The 27789-nt window shown below is 36.4% G+C and overlaps 1 protein-coding gene across 5 annotated transcripts in view; it reads left to right on the forward strand.

The window, feature by feature from the left end:
* VPS13B (vacuolar protein sorting 13 homolog B) overlaps positions 1–27789 on the forward strand; it is a 436535-nt gene that overhangs the window by 26749 nt on the left and 381997 nt on the right. For all 5 annotated transcript variants that reach the window (XR_014226320.1, XM_082279593.1, XM_082279594.1 and 2 more), the window contains exons 4-6: positions 20223–20346; positions 24464–24631; positions 27106–27287. Coding sequence is in view for 4 of the 5 variants with exons in the window: in XM_082279593.1 (XP_082135719.1) it covers positions 20223–20346; positions 24464–24631; positions 27106–27287 (474 nt within the window). In the remaining variant the exon portion in view is untranslated. The remainder of the gene's footprint in view (positions 1–20222; positions 20347–24463; positions 24632–27105; positions 27288–27789) is intronic.

A 27789-nucleotide genomic window follows, 5' to 3' on the forward strand; every position in this document is an offset into this window, starting at 1 on the left:
CTTGTAGGCAGTTTTCTGGCTCCAGAATAAATGATGGCTAGTGCCACAAGGAGAGAGAAAGCTGAGGGAATTGCAGCTAGCAGTTATGAAGCAATCCCCTGCTTGTGAGATTCCACTCTAACAGAAACATTAAGGAAGCATGGTGTGGTGGGATTGAGCTTTTTGAGTGGTGGTGGTGCCCTTCTTCTTTCAACTTCATCCTGTCCTGCTGTGCTTCAAAAGAGTTAAAATGGCATCACACACATACCTGTTCCAGTCTTGCCACTTCCTTCTGCCTCATCTTAAAATGATCTTAATGGTTCTTTTTTTTTCTGTCCTAGTGTTTTTGATCCCTGTTTTTATGATTATGATGTTCTTGGATATCTTTACCCAATTAAAACTCCTAATAGTGATACTTGTGTCTTTAACATGTCACACACTAGTATTTTATATTTTTGTTTTTCTATTTGAAAAAAAAAATTTCTTGGATTTGTGCAAAAGGCTTGCTATATAGGCAGAAAGCGAGGACATAGGTGATTGTTCTGCTCTTTTCAGTTTTCATTCCTGTCTCTAAGGAGACATGTAATGCTTTAAGTGATTTATAAAGTAGCCTTGTAAACACATTCAGGTCATAACAGCGTTATAACTTCCTTTGTACGTCATTGTTTTCATCACTGGACACTTTTGTAATGAATTCAAGTGTGATATGATTCTTACATTTATACTGACTTGGTGTAATTTCTTGCACCAATCACATCTTGATATTTGTTTTTGTTCTTGAATATAAATTCATATCAGGTCTACTGCTGTTACTGAGTAAGAAAGGGTTTTGTTCATGCAGGGTTGTCCTCTTTTTTCCTGCAATTTAAGAAACACAAGTATATTCCCAAACACGTAATTTGCCTTTGCTCTGGTTTTGGTTCACTGCAATGTGCAGCCTGTTCAAAAGAGCAGGGACTTAATCTGTGTCCCGTTCTGATTCTGAAAGGCACCATGTATGTAAAAGCAAATACTGAAGTGTGGTGCTACTTGCTTTTGACTATATACTGATTAATCATAAAGATCCTAAATGACCATCAGACCAGTCTTGCATGGTGTGGAGATTTTTTATTTTTTAAATTTGTGTTTGCACTATGGTTTCAGATCTTGTTTTAGCAATGGTAGGAGAGCAGGCAGGAAGATGTGGAAGGGAGGAGAGCAGGAATGCTTATTGACATCCAGGTCAGCTCATGCATGTAGCAGTTTGGTAGGCTAGGACATTATCACAATTATTCTTAGGAGATCTCTCAGGTAGTTAAACCTGTTTTCAGCTTTCTGTTCCCCATGTACTTCAGATCACCACTTGCTGTCATACTTGCTGCTTTGTAAGGTGGTGTTCTGCTGCCTGAGCTTATTCTTTGCCTTTCCAAACTCTCCTTTCCTGCTTCAACCACCTCTTTCATTTGACAAACTCACAGTGCTTCAATTGCTACTTCATTTTGAAGGTTAATATAGATTTATTGAGCTATTGCATAATTGATTTTGTTTTAATTAAAGGAGTGCGAGACATGAGTAGTAGAAGCACACTCCCTGTCAGAAAGCCAGCCCTTAGAAACTTCTGCAGTCCTGAACCAGTTTCTATAAATATTTGGTCTATTCAGAATCCTGATCTAAACTAGGCTGAAAATTAGCATAGGAACTGATTAGAAGACAAAGGTAAATTTTCCCAATTCTTACAGTAGTTGGAAATGTTTATTTCTTTAAGATTGAGTCTTAAGGATTGAGAAGTATTTATCTGACAGAATACATTATGTACTGCTGTCTCTTTGAGTCTAATTTTATGTGATAAAAATTCAAATTTGGATTCTATTTGGATGAATCTCATAAATTTAAAAAAGTGAACACTTGCATGCTTTCTTGTGGAAGTTTCAAAGTACTTGCATTTGGTTTGGTAGCAGAGATAGTGTGCATGGAGTTTTTTGAAGTTGGTATTTTTTTTCTGGCAGTAAAAATGCAAATAATAGTTGTCTTTATCTTCTGTTCATAAATGAAATTGTTTATAAGCTCTCACATTGAAAAGTTTTTAATGAATACCAGTTTATTTTAGGAAAAATTGCCTTTTCTTTACCCTCTTGGGAATGCTACTTTTGTCATGTTTTTCTCTTTATATTTTGGGAGCTTTAATTTCTAAAAGAATGCTATTTCCTGTACTGCTTAAATATTTGATGTTTTATCCAAAGCTTCTTATATATATCTATAAAACCACTTTATACTCTCACTAGAATGTTAAATATTTAAGACTGAAGTCAATACATCACTGTAATGTCATGCCATTTATGATCCATATTATTAAGCCATTGCTTTCCCAGTCTCTTAATTAAAATCACCCCTTTCATGAGAACAAAGCTATATAGTCCATTTAACGTAGAGAATGGTCATTTGTAATAAGAATTTAAATAGAAATTTAAATGACAAGAGCTATGTTAAATGCAAATATTTTTCTCTGCCTTTTTTTTTTCCTTGCTATAGTCTAAGACTTGGAGAAAAAAACGTATTAGCAGTAATGTACCTTGGAATTTGGTTGAAAAGAGGGTTGACGGTGTGGTTTGTTAGTTTATTTAATTATTGTGTGTATGAGGCTGCAGATACTATGTTCCCACACATCGAGTTCCATTATCAGTAAATCAGTTCTTTTACTCCTGTATAACAGCAGCTGAGACAATCTTCTAGCTATGTGTAAGTTGCTGGAAAAAGTCCCTAATAAAACTGTTGAGCTTATCAGATTTTGAAACTAGTCTCTAGTGCATGTAGATATTCAGAGACAATTGAAACTAGCTGCCTGCTGGTGTTTGCTCTGTGGACAGCTCATTTTTGTTCTTGCTGGGGCTGGCACTGCCTTTTGTAGAGTGTGCCGAAGGCTGCTTGTCACTGTATGAGATCAGCTTGGGGACAGCAGTATTGTGCTTCACTGCCCATACTGTAGCTGCTGAGAGGTCTGCCACATCCTTGTCTCCCAAGGTTGGCCATCTCATCCCCTGCTGTCCATGGCCATTCCTTCACCTTGTCTGTGGCCCAGCAGCTTCTGCAGTTCTCAGAACTTGTGTAGTTTAGTAGCTTTACCCAGTGTGTTTCACTGCTGTGATATGTATTGCTCTTAATGAAATTCTGAAACCAATAGTTTGTTTGGCCAAAGATAATTTTGAAAGTACTTAACCATTTAAATTCTGTACTTAGTGGCATTTATGCAGAATACCATGTGGGTAGCAGGTAGTTTTATGATTCTCTGGGGGCCATGGTTTGCTATAGCTGGTTTTGTTGTACTCTTATTCAATAAATGTTTTACTGAATATCTCATAACAAGCTGCTGTTAGACACTCATGGTGGTATTTTGTAATATTGCTACAATAATCCACCTGTATGGATTTCAGCAGAATGCTTAATGAATTAAGTCTCCCCCTACTGCTGGCCTTCCACCCTCAGTTGGAGAATGTCCCAAACTCTGCCTGAAAGGTAATACTGGGGCAAAGTAACTGGGAAACTCAGGCTCCTTTTGCCTGAGAAACAAAGCTTCTTCCTCCAGAAATAAAGGGCGGGAGGGAGAAAAGGAAAGCTCAAACCTTGCTAGATATGTAGAGGTAACAAATATACCATTCATTGCTTATCTGAAATGCTTTAACATAGCTTCTTCATTCTACTTATATTGTCTCGTGGTTCTGTTACATCCAGTTGTTTCTGTGTGTATCTGAGGTGCACACTGGCACCTGGTTTCTGAACGCTGTGCTGTGGGATATAAAGATGGTTTAAAAGTAGTCATCTAAATTACTGTACATTAGTATGGAGAAAAACCTGTTTCCAATAACTTTTATAGGTCTTGCAGTATTTATTATATATCTAGTAATAGCTGTGTATGTAATTGTCTTTATATGATCAAAATACATTATTGGACATACTTTTACATTCAGATGCCAAATTAAAATTTACTGTCAAATGTGAGTGAGGTTTCTTTTTCCATTTAATAATGCTGGAACTGAGATCTACCACTGTGTGCAGTTCCACTTAGTATTTTGTAGTTGATTGAAGTATTGCTGCAAGATGTTAATGGGAATTTTCTCATGCTTCTTGGTTTGGCTGTTGTTCAGAGACTAGTTTTCATAACTTCTTCCAAACTATTTCAGTAAACTTACATATTTTATGTATCATAAGCCACTTAGTAAATTTTGATCCCTTTAAAATCTTCTAGAGAAACAACCACACATTTGAGTTTTACATAGCAAAAGAGATATATCAGAAAGAGAATATGGGCCATGTCTACTGTGTTTTTTTTCTCTTTCTTAGATTAAGCCAGGTGACTGGCCATGCCATGATTTACACTCTTTGAAGGCTATATATTTTTTTTGTGGTAAAGATGCTTTTAAAAAAAGTACTTTGCTTTTTGTTTCTACCATTTTGCTTTCATTTTCCTTTGTATTTTGTCATCATTGTGGTATCTCACTTCTATTTCTGATCATCTACTAGTTTTGGCACTATTATTTTTTTTTGGCATTGTTCAGTAGTCAATGTTGGAATAAACAATTATTGAAGAAGCTTCCTACCGTCCTGGATGAATAGGATTTTAACACCAACAGGAGCTTTTTGATCATCTTCTTACAAGAAAGTGTCTATAAATTGAGCTAATTTTCCCTGAGCTTTAGGGTTACCATAAATCACTTTTCTTCTGTGGGCTGAAATATGGCACTCAAAATATTAGTCTAGTGCCTAAAAGCATTTCTTGGGTAGACTTATGAAGCACTTTAAAAAAACTTGTTCAGGATGTTTGTGGGCTAAGCAGCCCTAGGAAACTGAACATCTCCTTGCATATTTGGAAGTATAAGAGAAAATTTCCTCGTGGTGATTTTATGATTCTCTGATACTGCCACAGAGTAGGTGCTCTGGGCTAATGGCACTTGCAGCAGGGGAACAACATGAGACTATAACATGGAAAGCAAAAATAGAGTACTTCCTGCTTTTCTCTCCTGACATTAGGAAAGGGAGGAAGATTCTGTGTTCAGAACTTACCACAGAGGTTGGAACACCTTAATTTGACAATTTTGACAGTAGTAAAGCTGGGAAAGGACTCAACTGGACTAGTGGTCTATGGCTGGTGTATACTTTGAGATATTAGGTAAGATGAGTTATAGATCTTTTGGTTGCATGAATATGGGTGGCTGGGTGAACAGCATAATGGAGTGTATTAAGCCAAGTGTAATATTTGCATAGGAGCAGTGAGTGACAGAATAAAGGGGGTGGAGACCAGAAAAGAAGTGATGAGTATGCTGGTGCTGCTCAAGTCCTCTGGGATGTGATGTGCACCATCTATTTCTGCATATTTGTTTCCTCAGCACTGTGTGGAACGTGCCCAATCTTTAGACTCAAAAAGCAGCTGTTGGAGTTTTTGTTTAATTCAACTGAAAAGCCCCACTACTTTTCAGTGCTTTATCTTTCTTTCCTGCAGTTTTATCATTCATGCTGCTGATGCAGTAGTCAGCAAAAATTCATTTTGGAGGCCCTCAATTTGTGTGACTTTTAAAGTTGAGTTTAGAGATGGTTAAAATATTTTTGTGAGAATTTATTCTTGTTCAAAAAACTTACAATGTGCAGGTGTTCTGTGTAAATGGTCCCCTCATCTTTGGTCATTTTCCCTTTGGGAGAGAACCCCAAGCTACTGCCAGGATTTACTCTCTGTGGTTGCTTTCTGCAGCTGTAAATCAGCACTAGTAAGAAAAGAGTGATCAGGTGCAGTACCTTGAGTAATTCCCAGCCTTTTCTATGTGTCCTCTTTAGCCTTCAAGATCTTTTCTGATTTTAGGAATGTGTAAATAATGAAAATGGTTGCTGTGTGTAAATGTCTTGATGTGACCCCTTGAAAATTAGTGCTGTGCACCTTATTTCAGCATACCAGTCAGAGGTAACTAATGGGATGTTATCAGTGATTTACATTGATCAAAACTCTCTGAAAGTGAAAAGCTACTGTCTGTCTTCATCTTTAGCACCTAATTGCAGTGCAAAGCTTTTATTCTAGAAGAAAACCCCACTTGGTCCTATCATGGAGAAACTAAGAAATGTGTTTAGTCTTCTGCTGTCACATCATGCCTGTTAGGTTTGGAGAGATTTTGTGCTTGGAGCATAAGGAGTCTTCAGTCTGATACAAAAAGAATGTATTATTGGAAATCCAAACACATTTCTGTACTGATTGGCCTAAAATGATGTAGTGGTGAAGATGGCTTGGATTTTAAAAGAAAAATCTAAGCTCTGCTTGGTTTTCTAAATCAAGCAATTCTTACTTAATAAATATGTTTTTAACTGTATAATTTTAGCACTCATTTAGTAGACCAAAAAAACTCTAAAATACCTATACAGTTTAAAAACCCGATCAGGCAGGAAAGTGTTTCACATTGAAGTGTAAATTTGAGTGTGGGGGGGGAAAAATGACCAGGTAAAGATCTTTAATTTACAGTGTTAGGTATAAAAAGTTGTGGATGTTAGTTGCAGCAGTAACAGACAAAGTTTTTCTCCCTAACCTAGAACATGTAACATGCAAAGTTTTTGATGAAATACAAAGTTTCTTCACTAGTAAAGTAGAACACTGTGAATACCATGGACAAATATCACTTATTCAATACTTCTCACCAAAAACATTCATATAGTATTTTGCAAAGTCAAGTACAGGAACACAGATGACTTGTGAAAAATGTGCTGTATATGGGATCTCTGTGTTTCTTGTCTTACATCTACTTTGCATACTGGATCTAGGGGAAAAACTCTAGTATGAATTCAGTCCATGGAGATAGTTATGGGACATTTTATTCATGGAAGAAGCTGTAAAACAATGTCTTAATAGATAATGATATTAGATATCTGAAACTTTAAGCAAAAGTTTATAAATATGTAAGTATACATGCAGAAAACCATATGTAACTGCTTGTTGGTTTAGCTCTAAGCATATCTACATATACTGTGTGTGTTAATCTTTTATTTATATACTACACTGATGAGCATTACAAAAATACCCTAATGAAGTAGTCTTTTTTGGAAAGTAATTAAGGTCTGTAATATAGTACATTTGCGAGTGGGAGCAGAGGGTTTATAATAGGCAAGTGTGCACGTAATGTGATTATAATTCAGCCACAAAAGAACAGTAGAAGTGGAAATATCCTTAGGTTTTATGTTACATATTAAGTTTTAGTTAGAAATGACACTTTTGTAAGCCTGCATCTGTATATCTGTATGAAGTATTCATAACTTAAATTTGTAGTTAAAGGATAGCACTGTGACTGTTTTGTTGTTGTTGTTGTTGTTTCTGTTGTTTTTTTCTTTTTTTTTGTAATCTAGAGTTTTAATGAAAATTGTAAAATTATATATACAATTGATAACTTTAAAATACCCTGTATCATGATTTGGCATGAACTTTTGGCTTCATAATGTTGTTGCTCTTTTTTTTAATCTACATTGTTCCTAATTTATTTTTCAAAGAGCTACTGGACCCCACAGGTTGTCTATCTCCAGTATGGCATCTCTTATTTTTTTTAGCCACCACATTGAAATTGCAACTCTTTGATTGTATTTTAGATTAATTTTTATACACTTTTTCTACTTAAACTATCTCTTTTCATTCTAATACTTGTTGGAGTATGGGATAGCTTAAAGAAAGAATACCTGTGGGTAGAAATCTGCTGTTCATCATTTGGTTCAAGTACTTACCTACATGTAAGCGTGCCTGTGTACTTCCACAGACGAAGCAGGATTAGGATGAAGTTCTAACGGCCAGATGGTGTTTCTAGAAACATAGAAAGTCACAATGTAGGGAGCACAGTCAGTAGTTAAAAGCACGGATATTCAGAAATCCTTGTGTGGCTATGTTAAGACTCATATACGTAGCCACAATCATGTCATGCGGTAACTTCCTTTATATGCAGTATATTGTTTCTTTGGACCTTCTATTGCTGCTTACAATCTGATTTTGAGACTCGCACACACAGAAAGGACTATTTAGGCACTCAGTGCTTCAATATTTTTTCAGTTTGGAGGTGTGTGGTTTTTTGCATCCTGTCTTCTTTGCTAGGAAATTTGGAAATAATGTACAGGCCTGCTAACTATATGAAAGCTAGATGCAGTTTTTTTCTGATAAGGTATAAAATAAATACTTCATCTCTTTGTTCAAAAAATCACAAACTTGTGTTCCTCCCACAACAGTAAGTCTTGAGAATCGGTTGACCATGCTTACATGAGAAGATTCAGAATAAAGCATGACTCAAAATGATGGGGTTTAGAGCCTTACATTTCCAGAGCTACTTAGAAGTATGTATGTGTCAATACTTTTTGTTGAACAAACATAGTTTTTGAAACGCTGTTTGGATATTTATTTTAATGGTATATAAGACACATTCAGAAGTGGTAGTTGCAGTTTCTAACTTGGTTCAGTTTGCTCTGTGAAATATGGGGTAAAGATCTGGTCCACTGGCTGTTTGAGGGAGAAGGAGAAAGAGGAGAGTAGTGAGGAGACCTGCCTGGATAGAATAAATCAAGGGTGTCTGGTATGGTGGATTCATGAGTGAAAGGACCATGGTCTGTGCTACAGGAGGGTGCTAAAGCATGAACGTGATTCCTGGGTGATTGTCCCTGGGTGTCGGACAATCCTCGATTGTCCTAGTCCTTAAGTTATTGGTATTACCTAAAGTTTACAGAAAGACTTATCTATAAAGTGAGGGATTTGCTTTCTGACTAATGAAATTTTCTGTTGCTCTTCAGGACTGCAGATAAAAACCATCAGTCAAGAAAAGCTCTTTTAGTTTGACATGAATGCAGTTGCACTTACATGAATTTATAGTAGTTTGGATAGTACACCTTAGGTTAGTTCTTGAAGGTGCTGCAACTATCCACAATTGTAATACTTTGTAAAAGGAGTGTTGGTGAAACCAGAATGAGTTGACAACTTAATGGTATGTTATGTGTGATTATTTGTGTCAAACTTAAATTTATAAAACAGATCTCACAATGTAAACTAATAGGTAAAATCACGATGAATTAATGATGTAAGAGAATATTTCTGTGAGTTTTAATTTCTTTTTTAACTTTTTATTTCTTAGCTGATGTTATTCTGTAGTTTTGTTACAGATGATGTTCCGTGTTTTGATTTGAAACAAGATACAGTATTTTCTTCTTCTTCACGAAATGCACTCTGAGCTTTCCTTCTTGGCATTATGTGAGATTAGAAGATATTTCCAAGCTTTTTTTACTTTCCCACATACATATTTTTTTCCCCCAAGTTGTTTTCAATCTTATTTCTCCATCCTGTTGTCCAGTTTTTAATTTCTTCCTGTTGCACGTGGCTGGAGTCACAGTTGAGCACAAACAGTAACAGTCCTGTCTCCCCAGCTCCTTTCAGAATGTTTATGTGTTTTGTTCCCTTGGGCACTCAACTTCATTTCTTTCTGACACTCACTTTCCTACCTTGTTTTAAACATGTACTTATTCTTTCATTGCAACTTTTACCAAGGATAAAATATATTTTCCATTCAAAATGGTTGGCCCAGATTTGGAAGAAGGTATTTTTTTATTTGATATTAAAAATCATCCATTTAGTTAGTACTAAAAAAGGTATATTTGAATTCTGAATGTTCAGATTTGTGTAAGGAAGTGACATGTGCACGGTGTTCACTAGAAAGAGTAACAAATGTTGAATCCTGGTATAAAGTCCATACTGCCTGAGAGCAGGTACACTGTATTTTAAATTAAACAATGTGATAAAAAGTTACGTTATGTTAGAATGTAGACATTTTATGTAAAAGTTTGCAACATTTACAGTGTAGTGCTGATGGCTGCACTTGACTTAATATATAGGATTCTGGTGGTATTGTGTGATAGAGTGCTGGCTGTTTTAGAAGATAAATTACTGTTTATTTAGGTTTAAGTTAATGTTTCAAAAGCTTTCTTACTTAATAAGTAGAGCATTATAAATAGCAATAAGTTTTCTGAAATGCTCTACATATTACAGACTGACAATTGCAAAAGAAAAGACTGATTATAAGTAGAAAACCTGTAACTACATGTTTTGAGTAAATTGCTCTTATATGTACTTTTTAACACTGATTAACCAGGAAGTTTTTGCAGCCATTCAGCCAGCTTTGTAGTTTAGTCCAATAGTTTTAAATAATGTTATTTAAATAAGATGTAATTGATAAATTACATTTGGTGAAAATCTGTACTTCTCCATCATGGTGTCTGAAGTCTAGCTTAAAAAGCAAGAATAAAAATAAAGTACAAATTCTCAAGTGAGTTGTTAGAAATACAGCAGAGCTATTAATGTGTACTCGAAAGTTAGACGACAAGCATTTTGGGAAAATTATGTGGAGGTTTTGCTTGAGACAACTAAATAATGAAGTAAGGATACTATGCAAGTTAAGAGAAATGATGTTTCAGACAGGTATATGGAAGTATCTAAAATTTGATGTACAGTTATACTCAGTAGACTTTGTTAAACCTGTTTGGGTATTCATACATCGCATTAATACAATTATATAATGTAACATGTATGTTCATAGAATGGATGAAAAGCATACTACATGAGAACTACTGGAAATAAGTTAGAAAATGAAGTTTTATCTTAACATAGCACTAAAAAGTGCTTTTTTTTGTAAATACTATTATTACTTTTACTGTGTTACTGTTATTACTATATTACTATTATTTTTGTAAAGGTTGTGCTTAGTTTTTAAAAAGGAGAATAATTTTTTATTAGTGTTGTGTTGGTGTTCCAGTCTCCTTCTGTAGATTGTACTGTATGCTGAGATCTTAGTTTTTCTTTAATGAAATGCCCATGCTTCTGAATTTGCAGAATGCAGTGAAAGCTTCAGTGTTTTAGTCTTCCTGTACCTGTGGCTGAGAAATGTTTCTACTTGAACCTTCCTGTACTGGAAAAAATGTCCTGAAAAGTGCTGCCTTGGGAAAAATTCCCTGTTGTGTGTTCTGTGAAGAATGGCCACAAGCTCAAATTTTGCTTGGACCTATCTCGTACAGTAACTGAGGAAGAAAGGACATCTAGGCTAAAATCTCTGACCCAAATGCTTTTCAGTTGCATTGGGTTTTAAGATTGAAATCTTAAGAAAACCAGATGTGCATGGCTTTGTCATTCAGTCTTCTCTGCCTCTTTTTTTGCGCTGCCCCATGAAATTTTGAACCTCCTGTGTAGTTTCAAACAATTTTGATGGAGAATTAGTCACTGTAAGGATAACCTAAACACTTACGAAAATCAATAGCAGCTGGAGAGACTCTAGTGGGTATACTCTTCCTTTTGACATTGACATGTTTAATTCCTTGCCATTTCATTACCTCTTTGCTCTCTTTCTGTCCCCAGCACCTGCCAAAAGCCAAGCTCTAGCCAAATGATGCTCAGCACTGAAAAGAGCTTGCTTGGATAGCAGGTTCTCCAGGCAAAGCTTTGTGCCTCAGGCCTTTCACTGTTATATGTCAGAGGTTTGTTGTGATGATGGAAATTTGAGAGCTGAGGATTACTCAATTTGCTGGGACCCTGCTGTAGGTCTGCTGTTCAGTAGTGTTTGGGATTAGGAGAAAATTTGGTCTGGACAGTATTCTACCTTTTTCTGGAGGAAGTGGGTGGCAAGGTTATGTTGTAATAAAAATTATTACTACATCCTTGGCAGGTGCTTGGTGGAGAAAATTCTTGCACATGAGGTCTGGCTTTCTAATAAAATCCAGTAGGAAATTTGTTAGGGGAAAGTACCCTCTAAAGAAAGTGTGAGCTACAACCCATCAGAACCACGTGGGGAAACAAATACACTCAATCATGTACCACCACAAAAGAAAGTGATGTCTTGGTGAAGTCTGGTGCCAGTTGAAATAGTGCTGGAGATGAGTGCTAGCCTTCTGGCAGGTGGAAGAGAGTATGAGAGAGTGACCTTAATGGATCAAGCTTTTGCTAGCGGTTCGCAGTTGTTGTTTGATGAATCGGTGATACAACTGAGCCATGATTACAGTGAGATTTGATGTCATGGTGAACACTGCAGGAACATAGTTGATAAATGCTGGAGAAGTAGTTCTCAGCCATTCTCAATATTCCAAGGTACCTGCAACAAGGATGAGAGTATGTCCAGTCTTTGGTACAGTGTCTTCCAAAATAGCACACACAAAAATGTAAGCAGGTGGTGTAAAAATGTTTGTTTGTTGCAGTGCTGGCCAGTTCAGTAGCTGGATCTGTAAGAGGGTGAGATGCTCCTCTAAGAGATCCCAAATTTTGTGTTAGGCTGGATGACAGTGAAACAAACTGGTCTGGAATTTTTTTGTGTGGAGATAAATTGTTTAAACTTGGAATATCTATCCTATTTTGTTCTCACTTAATTTTCAAGAGATTTTTGAATAGGTATCAGTTCTTTTATCTCTCTTAATTTTATTTACTTGTTTCTCAACGCAATTTGGAAAAGAGAATAAAAATGTTGTGGGCTACTTCTCTTGGGTTTGCAGTCTGTTTTCCTGAGTGTATTTCCTGTCGCTCTTTTCTCCTAGTCCTTCAGGGTGAAATTGTTTTGGTCACTCTTCTTTCTCATTTTCAGTCACAGAGAATATATGGGGCAGAATTTTAGCTCACATTACCAGTTTTGCTGAAGGAGCTCACCTAGCACTAGTCTTTCTGCTATGTCTTTCCTCCTGACTTTTCCTTTCAGTCAGCCTGGTGTGAGAGTTACTGAGTTAGAGTTCTATGCACTGTGACTTCTGTGAAACAAACATGTCAGAACTGACTTTTTTTATCCCTTCCATCTTTGCTTCTACAGTGATACTAAATCTTGAGTATAGCCTTCAGTTGCTATTGGTAATATTTCTTTTTTTTTTTTTTTTTTTTTTTTTTTTTTTTTTTTTTTTGGTAGCTCTGAGAGTTCTAGTCATAGATCAGACTTCACTTTGTTTGATATTAAACGCGGAATAATGTTACGGAATTAACACCACCCACCCATATTCCCCCAAGCAAAGCACTGCACAAACTTCCTGTAACACGTGGGAATGAAATTTTGAAAAAGCTTATCCTAGGAGAAATTGCAGAAAAGTAATTTTGAGATGTTTATTTCTATTAAAAGGCACTTACATCATGGTAGGTGGCCTCATAATTTTTTAAAACTACAGTAAATTTATCACAAACTTTACTAGATGATCACTTAACAGTTTTTAATATAACTTTCTTTACATAATGAAAAGAAGATATTTGTACAACTACCCTCAAAAAGAACTTGCAAAGTAATTTTATTTGTTACTCTGTCTTGAGTGTTGAGAAATTGGGGTGTATTTCTGAGAACCACTTAGTGAGAGCAGCCTGTTTTATTTATCTTTGGCTCTATGACCTTATCACCATAGACTTTCAGACGCTTGACAGCTCCTTTTCTTGTAAACAAAGGAATGTTCCTTTCAAATGCCCTGGATAATCAGCTAATCAAAACAGTAGCAACATCACAGGGAGATGTTGTTGTCTAGAAATCAATATGAAGACGGCACACGTTTTAGATATCAGTGCAAACAGATTCCTTACAAAGCTTCCTGGTTTACCTCTGAGGCTGCTGTGGCAGCTTTTTAGCCTGTCCACAGCATTTGTGTGAATTTTTAACTTATACCTCTATTTTGGAGTAGACTGTGCTGTGCTAATGTAGAATTAACAAAACGTGGCTTATGCTAACACTGGGAGGTGGATGTAGCATCCTCATCTAATGCGGGTATCTTAAGTGTGCCTTGTTGGGCATCGCTGCTGGTTGTTCCTGTTAATTTAACGTCAGCCAAGATCACATGCAGCAAGAGGCAAATGGAGGCTGACCCCTTGATTAAATTATTTCTTGGTTGCTCCAGTTTGTCTGTTCTGTTAACCAAACTTAAATCTTGTTTGTTTGCCCCACTCTCTGCCCCAAATTCATTGGTATTTCTCCTTTGTAGTCTGGGACATAATAAGAGTTTATTTTTGACATGTTTCTACAGGAAATAGTACTGAAAAAAACTTTGGTAGAAATAAAGACTTTCCAGCATGTTCTCATCTGCCATAGAGAAAGACAGCTCAGTCTCTGAGCACTCACTCTGAGATACGTGATTTGAAAAGATTTAAAACTGAGTTTTGTTACAGTGAAATAAAAATGAACAGTCTCAAATAGTCTTTTGAAAGTACTGGAAGTGTATATAGAGAACCTGTAATTTCTATATGTAATACAGAATTCCTTAATTATTCTGCAAAATTGTAACACAACCTGATTTGGCTAAATTGTCTTCAGTGTTCTATACTGTCGTAGTTTTAAAATATACATATATTAACATAATTTTAATGTTAATGTGCATTAGGGTGTTAAATCACACCTTGCAAAAGATATACAAATGTCATATTTAGGTCACTGGATTTTCTCTGTTTCAGTCTTATGCTTCTAGTTTGCTGTTCATTAGAAACAAAATAAAATTATTTTTCTGTACTAATTTCTAAGTAGTGCTTAACCTGTGTTATCCAGCAGAAGTGTTATTCTGAGGTTAGAAGTGTAAGATGGATCAATTTCTCTGTTTATGCATAATGCAGATTAGCAATTGTATACCAGTGGAAAAGAACCAGATACCCTTTTGAAAGCAAGATCTTGATGGCGCTTACCATTTTAACAAAATTATAGTATTTTAAAGATAGTATTTTTAAAAAAATTGTATTACTTTTTGTTTCATTTTCACATACAGAGGAGTCATGGTGCAATTTGGAACAATTTCTGTTGAACTTCATGCCCAAAGCAAGTCTAGTTAGAGCAGATTGCTGCAGGGCTTGGCCAGCAAAGTGCTGAAGAGCTCCAAGGACTGAGACTCTACCACCTCTTTGGGTAGCCAGTTCAATACTTGATCACCCTTCTGATGAAAAAGAGCTTGCCCTGCTTGGAATTGCATGTTTCAGATTTGTACCGTGAAAAGATGAGTGGCAACAGACACAGCCTGGCACCCACTTCTCTGTACCCTCTCAGTATGTAGCTGTAGGCAGCAGTCAGATCACCCTTCTCCAGGCTGGACAACCCTAATTTATCTCAATCTCCTCTGAGAGAGAGCACAGGACGTTGCTCCTGTGCCCCAACCACCATGGTGGTCCTCTCTAGGATCTGCTTCTGGGGTGTCTTGGAGAGCCCTAGACACCCTAGACTGGGTGCAGTATTCCATACAGTGTCTCACAGGGAGCTAAAGGCAGAAAATAATTGTGCCCCTGGCTTCACCCTTGCTAATACAGCCCAGCACAGAGTTGGCCTTTGCAGCAAGGACATGCTGCTGGCTCATGGGCAGCTTGCTGTCCCCTGGGACCCTTGGATTGGTTTCTGAAAAGCTGCTTTCTAGCAGTTTGGCTTTTAGTCTGCAGCTCCAGAGTATCTTTATCCCACGTACTCCAGCACTCAGTATTTACATCTGGATTTCACTGAGTTCCTGACAGCTCATTTCTTCAGCCCCTTGAGGACCCTATCAATAGCAGCCTTACCCAGCAGTTCCTCTCCCTAGGTTGGTGCTATCCACAGTTTTGATGAGGGTGCACTCTATCCCATCTCTCACGTCTTTAGTATGGATGTTAAACGCCGTGGGCTTGGTACTGATCTCTCAAGGATGCCACAAGTAACCAGTCATTAGCTGGACTTTGTATTCCGAACACAACCCTTCAAGCTCAGTGGTCCAGCCACTCTTCCACTGAACTCCCACTCTCCAGTTGATATCTCACCAGTCTGTGAATGAGGTGTGTGAGGAGACTGTATCAAAGGCCTTGCTAAAATGAACACATCCTGAATGTTGCTTCTAGCCTTGCCACAGGCAGCCAATTACTCAGCCATATGAGCACTGTCCACTAGTGGGAAATAAGTTCTACTCTCCCAGTTTTTGCGCCTTGCTATTTAAAATACATTTTACAGAAATATGAATGGATGTCTTTTAATGACTTGTAAAGGATATTAAGCTTATTGTTTTAGAAATGATAAAGGATGAGAAAAAGCAAATTTTATAGACAAAAAGGAAAAAATGGGTATGGAGATCACTCTGCAAATTTGTGTAGTAGGTAATTTGAGTCAGTTTGGGTTTTAAAATTTTAATTCGTAATGTTCATTGGTTTTAAACAGTTTCTTCTTCTTTGTTTTTATGGAGCCCGGTTTTCTTTGTCTAACTTGGTTTTATGAAAGCAGAGGGACAGTACTTGCATAAATAGCCAAGTGATCTCCAAGAGAACATTATTTTCCCATAAAGTGTGCTGCTGAGGCATTTTGGAGATCTTGCACACTGAGTAGGATTTGTGTGTTTTAAAATAAGTGTCTTTTTAAAGGAGAAAACTATTTTGAATTTGGAAAACATAACAAACAAAGGAAAGAATAATGAACAAAGATTATAAACTCCTCTTACTAGAAAAGATCAAAATAAACCTCATCTGTTATAGTTGTGTTCAGGTATTGTCAGTTGTAATTTGCTCTAAACCTTGTAGTAATGGTTTTAAATTGCAGTAGAAAATTGACTGAGGAGCTCAAATATAACTTTACTAGCCTAGGTGTCTTTAGCATATTACTTATGACTTACATAGTTCTAGAACTAACCATAGTGCTAGCATTTTACTCATGACTTACATAGTTCTAGAACTAACCATAGTGCTTCATAAAAACATTTCGGCTGACTACTGGATCTGACACATCTGTCAAAAGTGAAAAAGGAGCCTGGTTGTGCAAAATTGTATTTATTATCTTTGCATAACAGCACTCCAAACCAGGACCTCTTGTTCAAATTTAAGTTTTCTGGGCTCTACTTATGATACAAGCTAGTGGGAAAAGATACTTTTGTACATGAATTGTCTTATCTAAAAATCATCACTCTAGATATATCATGAGTATTTTTAGTTTTCCAATGCTGTGACTATTGTTTGGAATCACTATCATTAATCCTAAAATTAATGGAAGTTTGTCAAATCTCATATCGTAACTATAGTTATTAGCACTTCTAGAATGTAACTCCCTTCCCACCACCATTATGATTTTGACTTCAACTTTTAAGTGTTTGTCATCTGGTGTGAGGTGGATTTATGGGAGCGCAGTAATTTTAGTGCTTTTTGGCTGGGTGTTACTGATGACATCACTGTGATCTAGACACAGCGTGTGACTCTAGTTGGTTCCAGTTTTAAATAGTTTCATAATTATGCTAGTTTTGGCAGTTTCCTTGGAACTTTCCCCATCTCTTTAATGAACATGTTTTACTTCTGGGATTATGAGACAACCACATGTTTGAGAAATTAATAGTGTGCTCTTAAAAGTTAACATTGAGCAGAAGTGTGCAGATACAGAAACCTTTTGGATATATGTGTACTTAGGAATGTAATTTTTATAAGTTCATGGCCACTCTTATCATCTTTCAGTAATTGGAGAATACATTTGGCTTATAAAGTATCAGTAACTCTTGTGAAAAATGGTGTGTGTTCATGCTCAAAAAACCCAAAAACAGCCCATGCAGCTCTAAAATATTTTTGATAATTGTGTAATGTAAGGAAATGAATGGATGTTATCCCAGATTAAAAAAAAACCCCACCCTTTTTTTTCAAATGTCAGGTTGAATTCTTCTCAAATGTAGGTGTACTCTGTTACTTCATATGGATTGAGTCACACAGGTATATTTCTGATAAAAATTTGTTTTTTGTTTTGGCACCCTTTTGGAACATGTACATTTTTGCTTGTGTTTAGGTCCAAATTGCTGTAAATGATTTCCAACCATTTTCCATCACAACAGACTTGTAGCTCAGGGAAATATAAAAAGGTTATTATATTTAATGTGTTTATAGGTTGAGATTTGAGACTTTGTTTCAAAATTAACTCTAAGGATTCTCCTTCCCTTTCCTTTAAAAAACCAATCCCTTCTCAAAAGCCACAGTACTAGTGTTTATTCCTAGCTCTCTGAAACTGGTAAGAGCTTAAACCAGTCTTACTTAATCTTTGCTCGTAATACTCAAAAATACTGCATAGATTTTATGAAGTTTTGAGAACATGTATTGAGCATAATTGTAGCAGTATGTAGATAGAAAAGTTAGACTTGAATGTAATCAGGCTTGATAGAGTTAACACTTTAGAAAAAGAATTTCCTCATTCCCTTGTCCCCTGTTCTCTTTATTTGTAGCTGACATAAATATTAAAAGTCAAGTGTAATGTGATCCTATCAGACCAAGGTGCAGCACAGCATTCTGTGCAACCCATGAGGGAGTTTGGGAAAGAAGAAAATGTGGTAATTGAGGGAGCTTGGGAAAAAAGAAAATGTGGTAATTGAGCTTGGGCTTTTTTGCAAGTTCAAAATATAAGTAGTTGTATAGTCACTTATCTGAAAAAATATTTTCATGCTACACATGAACTAGTTTCCAAGAAAGAGTATAGCTAAAAGTTATTTCAAAAATTTTAGATTGAAAGTGATGATCTAAGTTTTCTCAGTAAACTGGAGAGGAAGGAGTGTTGAGCTTTGCTAATGGCAAAATACATGTTGATGAAGAGGCTTCCGTCACACTGGGCTTAATGAAAGCTTGAAGCTCTTGCTTTATCTCTGTCAGGTATGCCATGAAGAGAGAGGTGGTTTTCTAATGAAATTGCTCCATAGTTCGAAGTTCAGAGAGAGTCTTCAGGAGATTTGCATTCCTCAATGAAAAGTATCAGAAGTTTGTCAGAGATGAGTAAACAAACAAAACAAACAAATGCCCTCTAAACAGAGTTGATGCTCAACACTCATTTCAGGGTTTTTATGCACTGGAATGAGACTTTCCTGTATGATTAAAATTGCCAAATAACCATAAATTAAAAAACATCCAACAGCTTGCTTTTCAATACTGTATTTGTTACTGGAAGATCTCAAATCCTTTGTGGTACCTCATCCTTCTTTTAGAAGCTATCAGCTAGTCTTCTAATATATGAATATGTCTGTCTTATGCAATTGCCCCAAATAAGTTAAAGCTTCTATCTTAATTTTATTTTTTCCCCAACTAAGATTATATTGCTCTTTTTTTTTTCTTAGTGAAATGGTATTTCCATTGTATCAGAAAGTTTCCCTGTTTTGTTGTTCTAAGTACAGAGTGGAAGGAAAAAATTTCTTCAGTTACTTTTGAAGTTTTAGACTTACATTTAAAATGTATCATTGCATGTAACTTAATTTTTTCAATGGAAAAAAAAATCCACATCAAAAAGCAAGTAATGGGAAGATTCTCTTTTGTAATTTCTCTGAGATTATTAGAAATACCAGGCAGCATGTGGGGAAACACATGATCTATCCTGTACAAAAACCCAGCACAGTTTAAGCTGCTTGCTTTTTGGTGTTAAGAGGACTTAAGAATATTATAGTTCATACTGTGGTACTTGACATTTGTTTCCCAAAGCTTCTTTTTGTGAGCAAAGTGATAAGTGGCATGACCCAGAAAGCATTTTTCACTTTTTCTGCGAGAGACTGTATCTATCAAAGTAATTTGGCTTAGGTCAAAAGCTGTGTTTGCATCCTCTTTAACCTGTTCTTTTAATACATTTGCAAGAGTATTTGCATTACTTCTCTTGGCTTTCTTACACTTGAGCCTGGTTGTTAAACTGTCATTCTGGAATGTAATGGGAATACTACTGGTGTCTTTAAAATCCTAGATTCAGCTAATTAAGGTTTTCTTGTGTCTGCGACTCTCATCCTGTAAGGCTTTTATCACATTCTGTAATTATGAGCCATGTTTCTGCTTCTGAATTCCTTATGTTGAATGAGCTATATAGAAGCTCAAGAGGAGCAGGTGCCCTCAGTTCATTTATCTTTTCTGGGGTCATGTTTTACTGTTATAGAAGTCTGCAAAAATATTTTGCTTTATGAATCAACTTCAGTTAGTGGTATTAGGAAGGATGTGAGTCTGACATCTTGGAACCATCTGAGGTGGTTTCATGAGTAGGCATGTAAGCTCATACAATTAGGTAGTTTCTCATACTTGTTTTGGAAATCTGCAGGGCTGTGTCTCTGAAGAAACATTTCAGCAGAAATGGAGCTAGAAGAAATACATTCAATTGAAATGAATATTTAAATGACAGGTTTCCTTTTTAAAGTAAAGTTAGTGAAAGTATTAATTTTATGTTGTCCAGCTAGTTTTGTATTAACTTCTGTAATACAGGATTGAATTGATGGAAAAACAGTAACAGAAATTACAGAACCTTTACCAAGTTCTCCCCACATTTATTTTCTTTCTGTTTTGTTGACTTCATTGCTTTCTTTTCCTCTAGCCGGAAGACCACGAAAGTTGTGGTTCCAGTTCAACAAACCGCAGTACCACAGAAAGCACGAAATCAGCAGTAAAATCACGACGAGTTCAGCAATCTGCTTCTCCTGACCCTGATTTACCTCCAGGTAATCCATAAATTTCAAAAGCTGGTTAGGTATTTTCTCTAACTCAAATACAAATGTTTATTCAGATGGCCACAGTGTTTAAGTTAGATTGTTACATTTTTGTCTACCTACAAATCACATAAAGGTTAGTGAAATACTTGTATGCTAGAAAATAGAACCAAATCACAATAAAATGTAGTTTAATGCTGATAACCTTTCTTTCCATTTCATCAAATTCTTACATTCACATAACTCATTTGTAGTTCAAGGTAGCATCATAGAATGACTTGGATTGGAAGGAACCTTAAAGATCATTTAGTTCCAACCCCCAGTTATGGGCAGGGATTCCTTCCATTAGGACCAGCTTGCTCAAAGCCCCATCCAGTCTGGCCTTGAATAAAACATCTCTGGGCAACCTGTTCCAGTACCTCAAAATAAAGAATTTCTTTCTATTTTCTAGTCTAAACCTGCCCTCTTTCAGTTTAAAACCATTACCCCATGTCCTATCGGTACATGCCCTTGTGAAAAGTCCCTCTCCAGCTTTCTTGTAGACTCCCTTTAGGTACTGGAAGGTTGCTATAAGGTATTTCTGGAGACTTCTCTTTCTCAGGCTGAACAACCCAAACTCTCTCATGTTTTATTCATGTTTTTTATTGAGCTCTGTATCTACTGGTAGAGATTTTCACCTTTTTTTTTTTTCCCGGATATGGAATTTGAATGTGAATGTGAAATTTGGATCCTGAACTTGGAGATATTTTGTGATATAAAAATGTCTAAGGAACTGTGTGTCTGATTACTATTGCCTCTGAATTTGGATATGAAGTTTCATGCAGAAAATTAAAATTGGAGAGTACTGGAATGAATTGCAGTTTGCCTTCCTGGGGCATGTAATTTTAGATGGGTTAAAGATATGAGAGTTTTGTGTTAGGCTTTCTTGCTGTCTTTTGTTAACAGAAAGTTTATACTTGACTTGAATCAAAAGACAACATTGAAATTTAGTGTGTGAAATACTCTGTGCTATAGAGTATCATCTTGCTTTGGAATGATTACTGGAGGAGCCAGGTCTGGAGGGTCTCTTACAGCTTTGGGATCCGATAAACTCCAGTGGCTCGGAATTGTGGGAAACCTTTTCCTACCATGGACAGCGCTTCAGCTGTGGCAGCTCCTTGGCATTCGGTTCTTTGGGTCACACCTGCAAACAGCAAAAGTCAAAGGCTACCTAAAAATTGTATTATTTTATTTCCTTCAGTGACATTTGTAGGATTTTTGTAAGTTACTTCCTGTGTGGCAAAATTGCATTAGTACAGTTGTATTAATTCTTGTAAACTACAAAGTTGTAAATGCAGGTGGCTTTGATTTTGTTTTTGAGTGGACAAATAGCACTGTTTAGTATAGACCTCCTATGTGGTAAAATGTCCTAAGCTTTAGTTAGATGTGGAGTCATCTACTCAGGTGTTGGTTGGTTGGTTTTTTTCAGTCCTTGGAGGATGTGTGTATCATATTTGTGCTGTATTTTTTAAAAAAAGATTTATTTGTCCTTTTGTTTTATTGTCCTTGGAGATGAAGCTCTAGAGGCAAAGTTTAGCTAAAAATGTAACTGACAATAGACTCCTGCTAAGCTTGTTTAGATGTGTCCAGTCTGATGCTATCAATTCTATGACTGTAGAGATACAAAGTTTTTGGAGTGTTGTATCTGAAACTGCATTTGTAGTGCTTAATAAACAGTGCAGCCTCCTGGGTTCTGGACAGTTTGAAAAAAACATACTTGTGGATTTTGTGTTGCACCTCAGGAAGGAATTTAGCTCTACAGATTTTCTGGTGGTTTTATTCACTTACTGTAGAAAACCTATATTTCAGTGGCAAAGATGCTCATAGTGTTATTCTTAGAAATCACAGGAGTATAAGTAACCTTTACCTGCTTTTTCCCACTTGTATTTGAAACAAAACCCTTTTAAAAAAACCCTCCAAACACGAAAAGCAACAAACCCTTTATTATACATGAACTTGCAGATGTTTTTCTTATTCTGTTTTGAATAGTAGGAATTACAGTTTCTTAAAAGACTGTTCTTCACATCTGAAAATCTGCTTCTAGTATATTTGAAGCTAAACTTAACCAGGAAGCTGGCTTTTGTGTGATACTTCTAACAATATACTGTACCACTAGCTTGGAAATACCTTCATAGACAGTTTTTAGGAAATCCATGACCCCTATTTTATTTGGAAGATAGAACTCTGCTCCCTCTTTTTATGCACTCAGCCAAAAAGACATACAGATGAAAATGGTGTTGCTCTTTTCCTGAATGCCTCTGGAAACTATCAATACAACTTGCCTTTTTTTCCTTCTATGATGTAATGTTTTTGTCATTCACAGCAGGAAAATGTATATTAGATTCACTTTGAAAGACCCTTGAAAGCAAAATATTGAAAAAACTTTGGACCTGTGGCAAGACAGCTTCACTTTCTTCTATGAAATTAGTAGCTTGCTTTAAAATCATAATTAAATAACTGGTTATAATTTTATAGTTGCTAGTTAAATAGTCTGCAAAAATATTTCTATGCTGAAATTAGGAAAAGGAGCTAAATGCCTTGTGCTGCCTTCTGTTTATATACAGCTCAGTTTACATCACTCTGGTGATGAATATGGGTCTCTTATGCCCCTTAATTATTGAAATAATACATCTGGTTTTCTGAATTCATATAAACTAACAATGTTATCGTTTGAAGGAGTCAGTGAGAAAATCCTTAAAAACAAGTTATTCCAGATATTCTTCAGTAGTTTTAGATTGGTATGCAAAAGAAGCAAATTCAGATTATGTTAGAAATCTGACAGTACTAAGCTCTGAAAACACTGAATTTGACTGCATTTCTGGATTTCCTTTTTCTGGTCGTTGACTTTGAATCCTGAAAAAAGGAAAAAAGTCTTATGTCAGCTGTGCAAATTCGTAGTTGTGGAACTCAGGAAAATCACTTATGTAATGGTAAAACTTTCCATATACTCTAAGGTGAAAAGTTATATTTGAGTATGAAAAAGATGAATACCTAGAAAAAGCAGAGTAGAATGGAAGTAGCAACTTAAGTATTTTTGTAGTTCTGACAGTGTTTTGATGTTAATTTTAATTTTAAATTTGAATTAAAGTTGTCAATATAAATGAGTCTTATTTAATGCAAGTTTCAGAAAACTGCTCTTGAAGCCTGTGGATTTAAGCCTGTATCATTAGCTGGCTTTTTTCAGCATAGTCACCAAACTAGAACTCGATAGTGTGTATTAAATGTATTTTTAGATGTGCATAATGCTATAAATTTGAAAACAGAAATTTTATGGCTTGCTTTTTTCCAGCACAAGTGAGTCGGATCCATAGTTAGATCCAATATACATGAAAGAAATGAATATGGGTAGTATTTAGTTTCTTTACAATATTGTTAAAAATATGAGTGTTAGCCACATACTCTGAATTCCCAGATGAGATGATTTTTCCAATCACATTACCTCTAAAAAGCATGTAAATGGATTTGTTCCCAACAGGCTTCAGTGCAGGTGCTTACTATTTGGGTTGTTGACAGAAATTGTTTTTGAAATGCCTCACAGGGGTCCTACTGAACAAGATGTGGATGTATTAGGTTTTAGAATGAGAAGGTACCAGGTGTGTTAATGCTTAGTTAACTTATAAAAAAACTGAGGGAGTACCTAGGTGTGATATATGCACACTTGAAAAGTAACCCGGCAGCTGGTGTTCACTTTTCCAAACCTATTTTTAAATATCTCTCAAGTAAAAAAGTAATTGTTAAAATTCTTTGTCTACAATAATCCATAGTGTTCTGTTTCCTTAATTAGTTTGAAAGTTAATTAGTTTCTATGCTCTATTGTAGCCATAGTTTTTAACTATTTTTTTTAATAGTAGCTTGCATTTCTAGGATGCGATTGACTTAACAACTACACAGAATGTTAGAGTTTTAAGTCATGTTATTTTATGGGTAAAGAAGGTACAATTATACGTAGTTTGTTTAAATTTTGATTTTAAAAAAAGAATGCAAGTTGAAAATAATGAACATATTGAAATAATGATTTTTTGTTTTTTACTAAATAAATGAGTCTACCATGTCTTCCTTATCATTCCCAACAATTTGTTTTATTTTATAGGTTATGTTCAGAGTTTGATTAGGCGTGTTGTAAACAATGTCAACATTGTGATCAACAATCTCATATTAAAGTATGTGGAGGATGATATTGTTCTCTCAGTCAATATCACTTCTGCAGAATGCTATACAGTCGATGAGTTTTGGGATCGAGCATTTATGGACATCTCTGGTGAGTAGATATTTTTTGGTTTTACATATAACTGTGGAGGCACTCTTAAATTCATACAGAAATTTAGAAGTCTCATAAAATGGCTCTTTTTATGAGAAGTAAGACAATTTCTGCCTGTTTTGATTTGTACTCTTTTTTTCTTGTCCTTACCTTAATTCTGATGAGCCCATTGTAATAATATAGATTGATTCTTACTGCATCCTTGTATGATCAAGGATAATAATGTTCCACTGCTCTTACATACATGCATCATACAAGATGGTTTGTAGTCCTCTGCCCACACTTGCCATCCTGTGATGATATTTGAATTTATGCTTGCTGCTGGCAGTGAGTGCTTAGGCAATTTTTGTGAATGAGCAGTAGCACATTAAGGAATTCCATTGCACTTGTTTGTGATGATCTTAAAAGTCTAAACAGGCTGACAAGAGAGGCAGTAAAATGTGCTGCACTATAGTGAGCACAGCATACCAATTGCAAGTCTGGTCCTTTTCACTTCCCATGTTCAGGGGAAAAAGCCCCCAGCTTCTGACTCTTTATCTTGGTCTTCAGTATTTGAATGTTTCAGTCCTTGAATTGCCAACGTTCACCTCTAAGTCTAGGTGCTCTTGCTGACATTGGATGGAGGTGGAACTAGGGCACAGTAACTGTGCTAAGATCACACAGAAGATTTCAGGTAGAGTGGGGAATTCAGTTAATGTTTTCCTGAACCTATTTTTTTTTGTTCTGGCTAAAATAATTACAAACTAATATGACAAAATCACAGAATATATTTCCTGTTAAGATCATGTCATAGGTTAGCAAGCATAGTCCCGGAAGGGATGTCCTTGCTAAGGGGTGCTTACAGCTTCCTCTGGGAACTGATAGAACCTGTCAGCTGGCCAGTTTGAATATGGACAATTCTCTAAGCCACTTAAAGTTGTGACCACCTCTGTGATCCACATTTAAGAATAGGCAAACTCCCTCCCCCAAGCTCTCTCTCATTTCTGGTCCTGGGACAGGTGGCTGTGGGCCCCAAGTGGGGGCCAGTGGGCCCAGCCCCTGCTCGGGCCAGGCCGGGCCGGGCCACGGCCATCCTGGAGCCATGGACCTGTTCCAGCCATGGAACCCCCCCCACTGCCTTGCCGTGGGCAGCCGGAGCGGCTCGGCTCTCCCCCCTCTCCACTGCGATAAGGAAAATTCAACATTCCAGCTGCAAAACTGCAAGGCCGAGGTGAGATTAACCCTTTTAGTGCTGTGAAGAGCTGAAAACCTGAGGGAAGAGAGAGAGGAGATGCTTAAAGCTGAAATTCTGTTGTGAAGCTATGATGTATCAGAGTATCCTGTTGTAATTTCATGAAGATATGGGGGGTGGAGCGTTCAACTCGTAAGCAAAAGCACCTGCACTGAGATAGGCAGATGCTGACGCAGCTGTAATTTCATGAGAAGTTTGGACAGGGAGAGATGGACCAGATGAGGACTTTTGCTCCAAACGGGAAAGGAGAAAACCTCAGTCCCTAGAGATGGACCAGATGAAGACCCTTTGCTCCCAGGGAAGGAGAAGGGCCTCTGTTTTCGTTTCTGAACGGCTCAACCTTAAAATTGTACCCCAAAAAACTTCAAGAGTGGACCCTCGAAAGCAGTTGTGGGAAAAGCTGCAAGTCAGGGGAAGGGACTCACATGGCGAGCAGAGAGACTCCTCTTCCAATGGACTGAACAAGATTTGGAAGTGGGCGGCTGTCTCGTTGTGATAATGTTTTCATAGCATGAGCAAGAAGAGACTTCTCTTTCTAAATGGACTGAACAAGGTTATTATGGAAGTGGTAAACAGACTGAACATCTTAAGGGTTGTCTTTTTACATTGTCAGTGGGAGAAGGGAGGAAGGTGGGGGGAGGAGGAGATTTCTGAAGGTGGTATAATTTTTTTTTTTCCCTTCTTTTAGGTCTGTTAATAAACTTCTTTATATTCTTTCAAGTTTGGTGCCTGCTTTGCATTTCTCCTAATTCTTATCTCACAGCAGATAAACAGTAATGAGTATTTTAGACCAAACCACCACACTAAATTGGTGTTTCCGCCCGGTTACAAACCCAACCCGCGACAGATCACTATTATAGCTCGTTTCTTTTGGAAGGTTCAAAAGAAAACTTTGGGGGATAATATGCAAAATTGTTTCTGGAAGAATAATGAGAATGATATTTATTGTATGCTTCCACATGAAACAGTACTCTTCTTTTATAAAAAGAGCTAAGGTACAGCAAACAGGGTGAAAATTTTAATTGGGTGTAACAAATTTGTCCTCACTTCCTGTGCATTCAGCAGAAAAAGTCAGACACAGGAAATGCTTCTCTTTAGTTACATAAGCAAGTACTTTGCTGCTGATTTAAATATCAATACCAAAAAACTACCTTTTATTGCTTTCTTCTAGTTAAGAACCTGTACGCATGACTTACTTTTCTTATGCAATATATTTTTTTGACCTATACACTTCTTTTAAAAGCCACTGATCTGGTACTGAGGAAGATGATCAACTTTTCTGACTGCACAGTATGTCTTGATAAGAGAAATGCTAGTGGTAAAATTGAATTTTACCAGGAACCTCTGCTGTACAAATGTTCCTTCAGGACTCGTCTGCATTTTACTTACGATAACCTCAACTCCAAAATGCCATCAATTATTAAAGTAGGTATCCAAAATAATTTTTTTTGCTACTCACTTTTGAAGTTTTGAGGCTTTTCAAAATATCCTTTAAAATTTTAAGTAAAACGAAACGTTTATGTTGTTGTGTTTAGCTAAAGAAATTTTTCAATTGTGTTTTGATCATATGGTGCAATTAGTTTATGTACAGAAACAGCACGTAATTAAGGAAGTTATGCTCTCTAATATTTTCATTTTTTCTTGGAGTTTAAAGAAACTCCAAGAAATTGTAAGGGAGGAAAGAGTCTGCAGATAATCTGTTAAAAAACCCCAGTAGTATACTTGAGGGTGTCTGCAATAAGATGCAAAGGATTTTTTTTGCCTTAAGTTATTGTTTCAAATGTAGCTCCAACTCTCATGAATAACAAGAAACTTCAGTGTATTAGCACTTGCAGTGAACCATGTGAGATGGATTAGCAAGCCAAACTCATCTCCTAGTGAGCAGGGGTGCAATATTAAATATTATTTACAGACATCTGACACTAGG

The sequence above is a fragment of the Coloeus monedula genome, assembly GCF_965178545.1.
Source record: "Coloeus monedula genome assembly, chromosome: 1".
In the NCBI taxonomy this organism is placed as follows: domain Eukaryota; kingdom Metazoa; phylum Chordata; class Aves; order Passeriformes; family Corvidae; genus Coloeus; species Coloeus monedula.